Here is a 13,813-nt window from a genome sequence, read left to right as displayed (position 1 = left end):
TTGGCCTGGGCTTCCAGGATGGTGTTTTTGAACAGCATTCACACCTGATGTAAATTTTTGACCCTCGAAGCCGCTCCTTTAAGTTTTTTTTTTACCGTTCTTCTCATTTTATCATAGTCTCCTGTTTTTAAAGTTAAACGCTAACATATTTAATTTCCTGTGTATACTTACTTCAAAGCTAATATGAAATTTGATCATATTGTGATCACTGTTATCAAGTGGCCCCACCACCATTACCTCCCGCACCAGATCATGCGCTCCACTAAGGACTAGGTCTAGAATATTTCCTTCTCTCGTCGGCTCCTGTACCAGCTGCTCCATAAAGCAGTCCTTGATTTTGTCAAGACATTTTACCTCCCTAGCATGCCCCGATGTTACATTTACCCAGTCAATATCGGGGTAATTGGAATCACCCATTATTATTGTGTTGCCCAGTTTGCTTCCCTAATTACCTTTAACATTTCTACATCCGTCTGTTCATCCTGGACAGGCGGATTGTAGTACACTCCTATCATTATCCTTTTCCCCTTTACACGTGGAATTTCAATCCATAGTGATTCCAAGAAGTGTTTTGTTTCCTGCAGATTTTTCAATCTATTTGATTCAAGGCTCTCGTTAATATACAATGCTACCCCCTCCACCAATTCGATCCACCCTATCACTACGATATAATTTGTACCCCGGTATGACAGTGTCCCACTGGTTATCCTCCTTCCACCAGGTCCCAGTGATGCCTATTATATCTAATTTTTAATTTAGTGCAATATATTCTAACTCTCCCATCTTATTGCTTAGGCTTTTGGCATTCGCCTATAGACATTTCAAACTATGTTTGTTGTTCCTATTTACATCATGCTCAGTACTTGACAGTATTAATTTGCAATCTTTTGTCTGATTTTTATTTAAGAACACATATCTACCATGGTCTCTTTTGCAACCTATCGGGATACCCTATCTTCCCTGTTTTGGTAATATCTTTGAAAGATACGTTATCCCGAACCATGTGCTTTTGAGCGACTGTCGGCCTTCCCCCTGTTTCTAGTTTAAAAGTTGCTCTATCTCCTTTTTAAATGCCGATGCCAGCAGCCTGGTCCCACCCTGGTTAAGGTGGAGCCCATCCTTCCGGAATAGGTTCCCCCTTCCCCAGAATGTTGCCCAGTTCCTAACAAATCTAAAATCATCCTCCCTGCACCATTGTCTCAGCCACGCATTGAGATTCTGGTGCTCTGCCTGTCTCTTGGGCCCTGCGTGTGGAACAGGTAGCACTTCAGAAAATGCTACCCTATAGGTCCTGGATTTGAGCTTTCTACCTAAGAGCCTAAATCTGGATTCCAGAACTTCTCTCCCACATTTTCCTATGTCATTGGTATCCACATGTACCCAGACAGCTGGCTCCTCCCCAGCACTATCTAAAATCCTATCTAGGTGACGTGTGAGGTCCACCACCTTCGCACCAGGCAGGCAAGTCACCAGGCGATCCTCACTCACGTCCACCAGCCACCCAGCTATCTATATGCCTAATGATCGAATCACCAACTATAACAGCTGTCCTAACCCTTCCCTCCTGGGCAGCACTTGGGAGATCTCTCTCCTCCAAGGTAGCACAGGGGCTACCACACTAGAGGTGGGATTTCTCTACAACATCCCTATAGGTCTCCCTCAGCTCCACCAAGTCTGCTACTCTAGCCTCAAGAGAATGGACACGTTCCCTGAAAGCTAGGAGCTCTTTGCATCAGGCACAGACATATGACATCTCACCAACTGGGAGATAATCATACATATGACACTCAATGCAAAAGACTGGACAGCACCCGTCACTGCTGGACTGCTGACTCCATCTTAGTATTTTTGAGTTTTTCAATAATTTAAAACTTGCTAAAGTATTAAGGATATTAGCCTTATATGAAAATGTCTTTTAGTTTATATAGTATATTGTATGATTTATTTAGTGTTTCCTTCTTAGATGGTAATGAAATGTATTTAAAACTCTGTAAGAGCACTCCTTGCTTGTTACCCTAATTACAATAACTGACTATAAATGAAGAGTTGTCCTAGAGGTGGGTGGGAAGACTAAACTAGATCCTGCAGTGCCTGTTAGATTCTATCTGTTAATGTTGTGGTACAAAGTTCAAGTTTTATAACTAAGGGGAAAAGACTATGGAGATTAGTTGATAAAATTTGCTTTTTTATATTTTTATTCTATCACTAACCTACAATTCCTCCTTTAAACCCCAATCTTTAAGTTCCCAAAGCACAAAGCAAAATAGTGTTCACTTACCAGAGAAATGTCCTCTTTTCTCAGAAATTCTCAGAAAGTTATACAGAACGCAAAGCATCCAAAGACCGAAACACGAATCGTGTTTGACCACAACGGCCTGCTTCAGGAGTCTTCTAAATGGATGTCCTCCAACACTTTACTTACATCCAGTACGAAAGGTAGACAGACCTTCCCAAAGTACACTTGTTATTTCTAAAACAGAAGTCACTGTTTATGTAACTTGAATAAAGTTTTAGAGGACGATTCGTGTTTTGGTCTTTGGATCTTTTAATTAAAATTTGTGTGTTCTGTACATTGTTAAAGCCTTTTCTGTTTTGGTGTCACCTTTGCTGAGTTTGCTAGAAGTGCTGATCTTCAGCATTTTACAACCTAAGTTAACTGAACAAATCAGACCACATGAAACTCGTTCCTATCTGTATCTGGTTTCATTTAGGCAGGTGAGTGCTGAAGGTCACACTTAACCAGATTCAATTCCAGTGCCTGGACAGGACTTGGCCAGCATTGAATATCCAAACATAACACCAACAGCGGCAAAAAAACCCCGCTGACCACCACCAGCTGAATATTAAAAAAATTCCATTACTTGTTAAAAACCTACTGAAAGAAATAAAATAATTTGCATGATGTGTACTTTACTTTATTTATTAGTTCACATAAATAAATTACAGAAATAATGTTAAATATTCTATTTAAATATTGATTAGACCATTTGAATCATTTTTAAGCAAACAGGACAGACTCGGCCACACATCGTGGAAAGGGTCTGCTATCTGCCTAAGCTGGAGAATTAATTCTTCCATTGTAAACATGTGCCATTCAGTCATACTTCAAAATAGAGGAATGTATGTCTGGGGCGAGTGTTGCAACCCCTGTCGTGATATGGTTGTGATGCTTTATATATACGTGTATATAGGATGATCAAAGTTAGGCCATAGGGTATCATGAGTTCTTAATGTAGTAGATTATGGCTTACACCACACTCAAGAGACACAACTCTATGGTTTGAGGGCTCTTGTCCTCATCCTGTCACTGAGTTATGAGTTGACAGCCCATAAATCAGGGGTCCAAGTTACATACTTCAGTCTCTGACCTTGTTCATTTGGTTCCCTTTGCTCTTGGGTGAGCTCCGTCCCTATTGTAAGATCAGTGTGAATTTTAAGGACACAAGTTGAAGAAAGCTACGAAGATTGGCACTGGAGGAACATTACATGTAATTTATGAATCCAGCCAACTTAGGGATCATTACCTCTTACTTCTGGGAGCAATAGGGAATGGTTCTGTCCACTTGGTATTTTCAAGTACCTCAACTGGTCGCTGCTACAGTTGATACACTAAGCTCGACAGACCACTGGTGTGACCCAGCCTGGCATTTATATTCTTAAGAAATCAGCCATTCACATGTCGTCATCATCATCATCTTATGTAATCACTCCTCATGTGTAAGGGTAAAAAAACACAGGCCATGCCTCGCAATTTTGAGCAGATTTTGCTTTTCCAGTGACAACACCTGAATGGGTTCAGGCCTTCCAGCTCCTCTTCTCATTCACCGACCCAACCCCGATTCAATGTCTGTGAGAAAGGATAGGGTGATAATAGGGATATTATTCTGACTTCAAACATTCATCTGAAACCCATATTCTGTGGAAGAATTTACTTGAACTGCATTAATGATTTTTGGCTGCCATTTGACATTAAATTTCCACTGGGACTGTAGACGAGAGCTGTTCTGTACTTGAACAGTAAAAGCGTTTGCTTTGGTTGCTGTGTTTCATAAGTTTAACGTGCTTTTATTTCCTCCCACTGACTCAATCACAGGCACTAAGACTCCCATTTTCCCTCTGATCTCCCATCATCGAAGGCTCCTGGCAGGGAGGAGGGAAGGGAGGCAGTACAGAAGGTCTAAGCAGGCAACTGGCTAGGAGAGATGAGCCACCACAGTCAGCCAGAAGCCGTTTCCAGCACTCGCTAAGAAGGAAGGGTTGGATTTTGGGAAATGCTTGGGATGGAAAGAAGCAGCCACTGCTCTTTATATGTCCGAGGCCAGCTCCGCACACTGCTTGTCTGTCATATGATTGGCCAAGGATTCGATGATGTCAAGGAGGAGGGGCTGACTCAGGAAGCGCAGGTTTGGTAACTTGGACACCTTAAGAGGGAAAAACAGGAAACAATGAGGAGTGGGGATTAATGTGGCTATAAATGAAAAGTCAAACAACAAAACCTAGCGTTTTTCCAAACACACTCCATCCTACCCAAAAATGACAACCAGCTCTGGCCTGCTGGTTTCTATTCAGGTGCAGACTTGCCTTCATGAAAGGAGATTCAGAAAACCAGAGTCAGGCTTAGTCAAAATGAGATAGAGAGACAGAAAAGGAACAGTCAGGAATGACCACTGGGTCATGCTGTTAATTACAAAACCCAGTTACAGAAAAAGTACCAGCTAATGGTCCAGATAATAGTAAAGACTTATTCTTCTGTCTCTTCAGGGAATCACAAAGTAATTTAAGGTACGTAAACCCTACTACAGCCACCCACAGGTCCTGCACAGACAGCAAGCGCAGCCCAGACAAACACTGCGCAAAGCAGAGAGGAAGGCAATCAGGTGAGAAATGGAGGGAGTCAGGGAAGAGAGAGACCCTCTTCATTTATTATATAGGAACCTGGGCATTTTACAATGAAACCAGCACACAAACATGGTTAGTCCCTTCCCCAGATAATTTACAATAACCGAGTACTTGAAGCAGTGGCCGTTGTCGGGGTATGAGAAAGAGAAGCAGCGCCAGGAAACCGTCACGATGGCGCAAACCTCTCAGGAGGCTTCCAGGTTTACAGTGTATTCACCTGGTCTGATCACAAGAACTCCTCAGGGCACTGGTTTTCAACCCAGTCCTCAGGGAGCACCTGGCCAGTCAGGTTTTCAGGATATCCACAATGAATATGCATGAGAGGAATTTGCATACTAAAAAAGCAGTGCATGTATCTGTAGCCCCACAGGGTTGTCCAACCTCGGTCCTCCAGGGCTGCAATCCAGTCGGGTTTTCAGGATTTCCCCAGTGAATATGCATCAGATCTATTTGCATATTCATTGTGGAAATCCTGAAAACCTGACCTGGTAAAACGGCCGAAGTTGGACACCCCTGTGCCAGTGGCATTTCAACCCTCACCTGGTCAGTTGGGTTTTCAGAATACGCTCAGTAAATATGCATGACTTCTGGAGATTAAGTTATGGATGCCTTTGGATTTGTCCCACTGTATTCATTTACCGATAACAGTAAACCAAGGTGAAGCAGGAATAAAACCCAATCAGAACTCTTGCTGGTAGGCACCCTGCTTGCAGCTTTGCAGGTATCTGATACAATGCAAAGAGGCTGACAAATGACAGCTCCCCACAAATCACCTACCTGGGAGGCATCTGGGATTATGCAGGACACAGACTCCTAATCTCTATCAGGAACAAGGCTAATTCTCAATTGTACACTGTGTTAACCTGGTCTGCTCTTCTGCAGAGGCACAGAAGATAAAATTATGTCTTACCTGATAATTTACTTTCCTTTAACGCAGCAGATGAATCCAGGAACTAGTGGGTTAAGTCTGCCTACCAGCAGGTGGAGACAGAGATAAACAAACTAAAGGCAGTGATGCCAGACAGCCAGCTCCTTCCTCAAGTTAATACGTCATTCATAAGCATTTGCCAAGGCCAAAAATATGAACCAATAACAACCAGAAACCATCCTCACTATGAAAAACAGAGAACCAAATAAGAACTTTGAAATAACTGCAACTTGATCCAGAAATTGGAATCCTTTCCGTGTTCCCATATCTGTCTGAACTCTGCAAAAGAGAACACGGAAAGAAAAAATAGCCACACTGCGCGGAAAATGAAAAAACCGTCGGCTGAACTAGGGAGGGATCCTGGATTCATCTGCTACTCTGAGAGAGCCACCATGGAGGAAGCAGGTGACCGTATGCAGGACCCCTCCTCAGACCCCAAAGAAAGCCTAGGCTTTTGAAGGGAGGAGAAATCCTATGGGGAAAACCCCAGAATCTCTTGGTTACCCCCGCAACGGAGGATTTCGCAGCCATGGCACCTGCACCATCGCCCACAGTGCCTGACGGCCCCCTCCCAACTCCCCTACCAGTGGAGAAGCTTTGCCCAAAACCGCTACCGGAGCCAGCTCCGCAACCGATCGCAAGATGGCGCGAGAGTCGCCAGGCTCTGGGCGGGAAAGCACGCTTTTGGGTGGGGCTCACTGCTCCACCAAGTCCCGCCAAATCAGTGCACACCTTGCTGCAAAGGCCTGCCGCTGAACGCCGTTTCCCGCATCGGGAACAGCGTTTTACCGCCTCCGCTGCCATCGCCCATCCCCGAACAGGAACCCAGCAGGACTTACCCTGGACTGGGAAAGCACGGGAACTGACAGCTGAGCCGAAGGAAATAAAAACTCTCCGACTCCAGTTTGAGGCAGGCTCAGACAAGCAGGCAACAGAAAACAGGACTCGGACAGCAATAACAAAAACCTGCTCTCAGCAAAAACAAACTTCCCTGTGCTTGTCTGTTTCTCTTTTAAATAAATTCTATGGTTCTCTTTTTTTTTTTAGTGAGGAGGCAGAAAGGAACAGCAAAAGCCTGTTCAGAGGGAATTTGAGGTGCAGCAGGGACCCAGAAACTGTGTATGCTGCCAAAGGGGACATTATCAGTCCGCCACCCATGGCTCAAACTGGCCACCGGCCCAGGAGCACCCTCAGAGGCCTTGGGCCCAGGAGCTGGAGAAAAAGCCGTCCACCACCTGCTGAGATAGAGACATACTACCTGAGGAAGGAGCTGGCCGTCTGGCATCACTGCCTTTAGTTTGTTTATCTCTATCTTCACTTGCTGGTAGGCGGACTTAACCCACTAGCTCCTGGATTCATCTGCTGCAAGTGAGAAGGAATGTGTGGTTTTGCCTGCTTTCAGCTTACCTCTTAAGTAGAGGAGTGTGGTAGCTGTGTTAGTCCACTCTTAAGGTTATCAATAGAAATCAAACAAAATAAAACATGGAAAAGAAAATAAGATGATACCTTTTTTATTGGACATAACTTAATACATTTCTTGATTAGCTTTCGAAGGTTGCCCTTCTTCCTCAGATGGGAAATAAGCAAATGTGCTAGCTGACAGTGTATATAAGTGAAACATTCAAGCATTACTATGACAGTCTGACAGGGTGGGAGGATGGGGGTGGGTAGGAGGTATGCATGGGGACATCAAAGCATATCATTGATATTCTAACAGGATGGGTGTGGATAGGTGAGGGGTGGGGTGATCAACAGAGACATACAGCTTTATGGTTTATAATGGGCTAGGAACCCCTCACCTATCCACACCCATCCTGTTAGAATATCAATGATATGCTTTGATGTCCCCATGCATACCTCCGACCCACCCCCATCCTCCCCACCCTGTCAGACTGTCATAGTAATGCTTGAATGTTTTCACTTATATACACTGTCAGCTAGCACATTTGCTTATTTCCCGATCTGAGGAAGAAGGGCAACCTTCGAAAGCTAATCAAGAAATGTATTAAGTTATGTCCAATAAAAAAGGTATCATCTTATTTTCTTTTCCGTGTTTTATTTTGTTTGATTTCTATTGATAAGCTTACCTCTTATAAACTGGCCAAAGCTAACTCCAGCCTCACCCTGAAGCTACCCTTTCGGTTAAATGATGTAAGGATTTGTTTCCACAACTGAAAGGCTGAGAGCTGCGACTTGTGACCTAGGAAAAGTAGCTCTTCATGGGAGAGAGGCAGTTAGGAGACATGCTATGAGCCTCTGAATTAGCAAGACAGGTCAGGGAGCTGGTAATAAGGGCTACGACCCACAAAGAGATGACTCCAAAGGACCTGAGAGACATGTCAGCAGCTGTTCCTAAGGGTTAAAAATATATATATATATATTTCTATTGTGTCTAAGGAAACTGTCCATCTTTAATTATAATGATGTGGGAAGAATTGTGTTAAAAACTGCAGACATTATCTCTGTCTTCAATTTCCTTCATCTAAAGGTGTTATCTATAAATCAAACTTTGCCACTGTTTGTGTATCAAGCAGCCAATGGTGCCATATCCTACTGCTGTATGTACGTCGCAAACTCAATTATTCAATTGTTGGAAATCTTTAAAAAACCTGGCTTTATCAGAAATTTCTTGCTGATTGTTGGATGTTTGTAAAGATCTAGGTTTGCCTCTATTATTTTTGTAAGCTGAAATTGATCTGAATTTGTTCAATCCGTGCAGCTTAGAAAAATTAATGTTAAGAGTTCCAGCCCAGTTCAAATCCGCCGCTGCTGTGTACTCTTGGGCAGCTCATTTAACCCTCCTCTGTGTCTCAAGGTATGAGCTTAGATTGTGAGCCTTCCAGGGAAACACCTAGTGTGTACCTGAACGTAACGCACCTTGAGCTTCTACTGAAAAAAGTGTGAGCTAATGCCAAATAACACAGCCACCTGCTTACCTGTAACAGAGGATTCTCAGTAAACAGCAGGAGAAGTCCAGCCACACACAGGTGATGGCACCTAACAGATGCGCCTCTCTGGGCATGTGCAAACCCTCCCCACCACCCCCCACCCCTTAGTGGTCAACATTAATCCTTGCCACCCCTGTTACCCAGCTTTTATCGTGACAAGCCAGATAAGCATCACAGGTGACACCAAGCGTAAGTACGAGAACAAAAACATATCAGGACACACAAAAAACATCTGACAAAACAAGTGGCATTAGCAATGCAATTTTATGAGATAATCAACTGAACTACAAGTTCACTGGACGACGAACAGGAAACTGAAAACATGCACAACTGGAGTTATACTGCATTTTGCAAGGTAGTTATCTAAACACAATTCTTGACAGAGGGAGTAATGGGTCGTGAACATATGAACTGAAAGCAGCTGAAGCTTTCCAAACGTCTGTGATGGAGAAGGAACAGATTCTTCCACCAGCTGATGATCCCTGACCTTCTGACAGCAAAGTAAGGTCGATGTAAAACAGGCAAGGCAGCCCCCAAATAAGAGCACCATGAGGGGGAATGGAAGGAAGGACTCAGACATCTGGATGCAGCACCCCCAAGGCTCCAGAGGACCCTCACGGGACTCAGCCCTAATCCTGCCAGCACGAATTGGTGTCAAAGGTGCTCACTTGCTTTTTTTTTTTTAATACGAAACCTCTTGCCGTGGCCTCACCTACCTAACCATACATATTTTGTTTCAATTTAAGGGGAACAAAGTGGACTGCAAAGACTTACCCTGTTACCATCTGCTGAGACTGAGAACAGACTGGACTATCAGGGGACTCGGGACTGTACAGCCCACTCTTATTGCCTGCTTCAAGTTCAGTGTTCTCTCAGTCTCCATCTGCTGGTAGGAGTGAATAAGCCATCTGTGCCGGTCTGGAGAGATGTTATGGAAATAGACTTTACTAATTTTCAATGTCAGTGAAAATCAATATTCATTGGCTTTGTGAACCAATTCTCAGCAGGAATGTCTCCAAATGAGTTATATTTGTGTATGCCATGATAGAAATAGGGTACGTGGATTATTATTTCAGTCTCCCAGCTTGTAATGCAATAACGACACTGATGTTTGGCTCAGAATTGGGGGGGAAAGGTTTAAGTTAGAGCCAGGCATGCAAAGCACCCACACAGGCCAGCTATTCCTCACTATTAGAAGGAGGAGAGGGAATCCAAAGCACATCCACAGAGCAAAGTAGCAAAAACGCACAAGCAGCCTTCAATAATAGGCATCAATTCAGTACTTTTATTAAACAGACCCGACACGGTCCGTGTTTCGGGGAAACGGCCTGCGTCGGGGTCTCAAGGCCCATCTCTTCTGCCCTGCTTTTGTGCCTAACCACCTTCCCCATTCCTGATACCTACACTGACTACATAGTTTTTACCTTTCGATTAAGCTCTCTTGAGCTAGGGACTGTCCTTCCCCCATGTTTAAACTTGTACAGCGCTGCGTAACCCTGGCAGCGCTATAGAAATGCTAAGTAGTATAGAGTAGTAGTCTCGTGCAGAGTGAAGATGATGACAAAGAGTCTTGGATGGATAAAGATCCTGGAAGCTAGCTGTGCTGCTGCATTTAACTCTAATCCCTCCTCCTCAAACCTTCCTGAAAGTAAAAAAGTTTCTTATCTGTAGTGAACAGAAGAGTGTTCCCTTTACAATGTGCTCCCAGCTTATCCCTGTCCTAGTTACATTTTAACCTAGGGCTGCCTCAGAGCTGTAGCTGACAAGAGAGCTCTGCCTTTTCTTTTTTTGGTTTGTGGATTTTCCTTCCCAAATGTGGCCTGGATGTTACAAAAAGGAAGACAACCTCCTTTCCCAGACACCAGCGTCCAGGTCCCTGTCACCACATCAGCTGTCTAAACCTGCAAGTTACAGCCAGTATGTGGACAGGGCTACCCACGGCCCCTGCTCATCTAGTCCTGGTTCTGCCCATTTTATTTTTGGTCTTCCATTTCAAATTGTTCTAAGAAAATTAAAATCACAAGACCCTGGATGCAATGGGACAAAATGAGCACCAGATTAAACTGTCCATGTGACATGAAGCCTGCTGGTAAGACTGTAAGACAGCTTCTATGCAGGTGCAGCAGAGGACTGGTGAAAATGACTGCATGTAGGGTAAAGCCAGACACACAATCACACTAGAAACGGCTCAAGTAAAGCCAGACCGGTCCTGCAGAGAGCTGCTGAGTTAGTTGGCTGCGATTCGTCCCAGTTAAGAAGATGGTGCACATCATAAGCTTTCCAGATCGCCTGGGTCCCCTCATCAGATGCCCTAAGTTTTGGTTTTTGTTGATCATTTAAAAGATAGGTAGTATCAGAACCCACTGAGACTCCAGTTCGGAGTAGCTAACAGATTTTGATTAGTAAACAGTTCTTGCAAAGATGGGTTGAACTAACTTTGCCATCTCTGGAATGTACATAAGACAGAAACGTAAGTGCCTGTGCTCTGAAACACATGTGGAGTGGGAGAAAAAAAAGATTTCCAAGACTAGACATGTATGAGCAATGGAACTCAGTCCAAAAATGCACGGTCCAGTCCGCCTTTCTGGGGGGTTTATAGTTTAGATAGTAACATATGATAGATCAGTACATGTCTGAGGCGCTTCCTAACTCCATGTAGGAGTCTGATGAATACGAGTTCATGGTCAGCGCCAGCCTGGTCCGGTTTGCAGTCCCTCTGACTTTACAAACAGCAGGGAAACAAGGGCCAAAGCTCTGTACCCAGCAATGCAATGTTGTGTGTGTTAGAAATATGCTGCCAAGCTATTCATTCCAGAGGTGGCTGCACACATGTAATTATAAAGCACATAAAGGCGAAAGACGAAAGGTAAGCTCGGATTATTACCGACTGTTGGCACTAAATAACAGAAAACTCTTCCACAGGAGAAAGGCACAGCTGGATATGGACAACCCTCAGTACCATGGCACAAGCAGAACCAGAGCGAGAAGGAGCTTAGGTCTGTGCCAGCCATGGCAGGGAAAAAGGACAGCAGACACTCAGAGCCCCATAAAAGATCCAACCAACCTTGGCAAACTGGTGTACAATAATGTGTAGGCAGTGTTTCTTCATGTCCAGGGCCTGAGTCTTATCAGCAGCTTCTAATATCTAGGGGACAGAAAAGCTGAATCAGGCTTTTGTGCATACCATGCTGGCCACATGCACTCCTGCCTCCCCCCAACCCCCCCCCCCCCCCAAAAAAAAAAGGATACTGAAAAGATCTGCAAGGAAAGAAGGTTAACAAACTCCTCATCCAAACCGCCAGCCCCTGGAAATCCATCAACAAAGTTGTACACACTCTTCAGCATAGAATTAATTTCTATAAATGATGTGGACAGTAAGAGCTGCCATCCCACCCCCTGGCAAGAAAGGAAGCTTCCTCTATTTTACTAAAATTCAAACACAAGCCAACAGCAGATAATAACTGCACAGTTCACTTAATCTGTCCATCTTTTTCAAGGTGCTGCAGCATTGAGGGAAAATTGATTTTTGCTGAAACACATCAAATTTCTGGATTTCCAAATATGATCCCACAGTGGTACAAACCAACCTCCCCTTCCCTCTTAGTGCAGCGGGCACACCGTACCTGGCCGCTGCCACCCCAGCCCCCACCAGTTACTCTGGTCTCAGCTGATGCCTCCACCACCTTCTCACTTCCCTAACTCAGCGGAGGAAACTCTCGTCACACTGTGACCTCCCCGCTGGAGCCTCAATTCCTCCCCTCCAAATGCCTGGTGTACTCTCATTCATCTTTTTTGTCTGCATCAGCCCCTGCACCAAACCTCTCTTTCCAGATGCTGCCCCATTACCTGCTAGGTCCCCCCTCCCCAACCCCCTTCTCTGCTCCTTTTTACCTCTCTTCCCAGCTGGAAAACCCTGTCAGTGCCCTCTCCTCTTCACTCCACCTGCCTTGTTTTTTTCCTCTCCCTCCCTCTGCCCCGTCTTTCCACATGTGACCAGTGCTTTCTTGCAGGTATACCCAACACCCTCCTTTCTGAATCTCACCCAGCTGCAACCATTTAATTCCAGTGGCTACAGCTAAATCACGGCATTCAGTTACATGAAGTCATACTCGGTTCTCTTCAATCCCTGATTTCCACATCCATCCCTGGACACCCATTTCCTCTACCAGCCCCCATACTTCCCTCACCTAGAAAATATTCTCCTGAGGTCCACCCCTCTTGCCCTCAGTGCTATCAAGACGACACTCTGATTTGCCTCTGTGTCCCTTCAGCGCCATCTTTCCTCTGGGACGTTAACAGTTCAGAGTTCCTGCAAGTGGAATTTCTATTCCATGCACCCTGGTTATTTACTCCAGTCAATCCTACTCTTCATTTGGTCACTATGTATCATTTGAAGAGCAGAACCTATTCACCTTCAAAATGCCATAAAACAATCTTACTCCCAGCAGATCAGTCATCAGCGTTTGAAACGGAACCCGTATCATCTATATGGCAGAGCCAGCAATTTACCTGTAGAACATTTTCCACTGTAACATTCATCTCCAGGTTTTGCTTGCAGTAAGCCTGCAGCCGGTTGTTGAAGAATCCGTAATAATATGGAGCCGAGAAGAGATAGCTAGGCAGAAAAAGTTATGGAAAACTAATAAAGTTCGGCAGGTATCCATACTACAAATAAACTCCATGGGAATACATCTCCATTAGGCATCCATACTACGATTATACTCCATGAACATACAGTTCCACCAGGCATCCATACTACAATTAAACTCCATGGGAATACATCTCCATCAGGCATCCATACTACGATTATACTCCATGAACATACAGTTCCACCAGGCATCCATACTACAATTAAACTCCATGGGAATACATCTCCATCAGGCATCCATACTACGATTATACTCCATGAACATACAGTTCCACCAGGCATCCATACTACAATTAAACTCCATGGGAATACATCTCCATCAGGCATCCATACTACGATTATACTCCATGAACATACAGTTCCACCAGGCATCCATACTACAATTAAACT

At 44.4% G+C, this 13,813-nt stretch overlaps 1 protein-coding gene across 1 annotated transcript; it reads right to left on the bottom strand.

Annotated features, from left to right (window-relative positions):
* Positions 1-2,890: 2,890 nt before the first annotated feature.
* LOC115480812 (leucine-zipper-like transcriptional regulator 1) lies at positions 2,891-13,392 on the bottom strand. The gene is made up of 3 exons (XM_030219735.1): positions 13,285-13,392; positions 11,840-11,920; positions 2,891-4,421 (listed from the first exon to the last, which is right to left on the bottom strand). The coding sequence occupies exons 1-3, from the start codon at positions 13,312-13,314 to the stop codon at positions 4,305-4,307; spliced, it is 228 nt and encodes a 75-aa protein (XP_030075595.1). The 5' UTR covers positions 13,315-13,392; the 3' UTR covers positions 2,891-4,304.
* Between the last annotated feature and the right edge of the window lie 421 nt (positions 13,393-13,813).

This window comes from Microcaecilia unicolor, chromosome 11, assembly GCF_901765095.1.
Source record: "Microcaecilia unicolor chromosome 11, aMicUni1.1, whole genome shotgun sequence".
NCBI lineage: Eukaryota > Metazoa > Chordata > Amphibia > Gymnophiona > Siphonopidae > Microcaecilia > Microcaecilia unicolor.
This window is presented reverse-complemented; position numbering and strand designations above follow the sequence as displayed.

Excerpts from the sequence above, each read along its gene's own strand:
- LOC115480812 (XM_030219735.1), bottom strand. The coding sequence starts at position 13,314 with ATGAATGTTACAGTGGAAAATGTTCTACAG. Across the intron at positions 11,921-13,284 it reads CAGTGGAAAATGTTCTACAG|ATATTAGAAGCTGCTGATAA; the intron begins GTAAATTGCTGG and ends TCTGTCCCCTAG. Across the intron at positions 4,422-11,839 it reads TTGTACACCAGTTTGCCAAG|GTGTCCAAGTTACCAAACCT; the intron begins GTTGGTTGGATC and ends TTCCCTCTTAAG.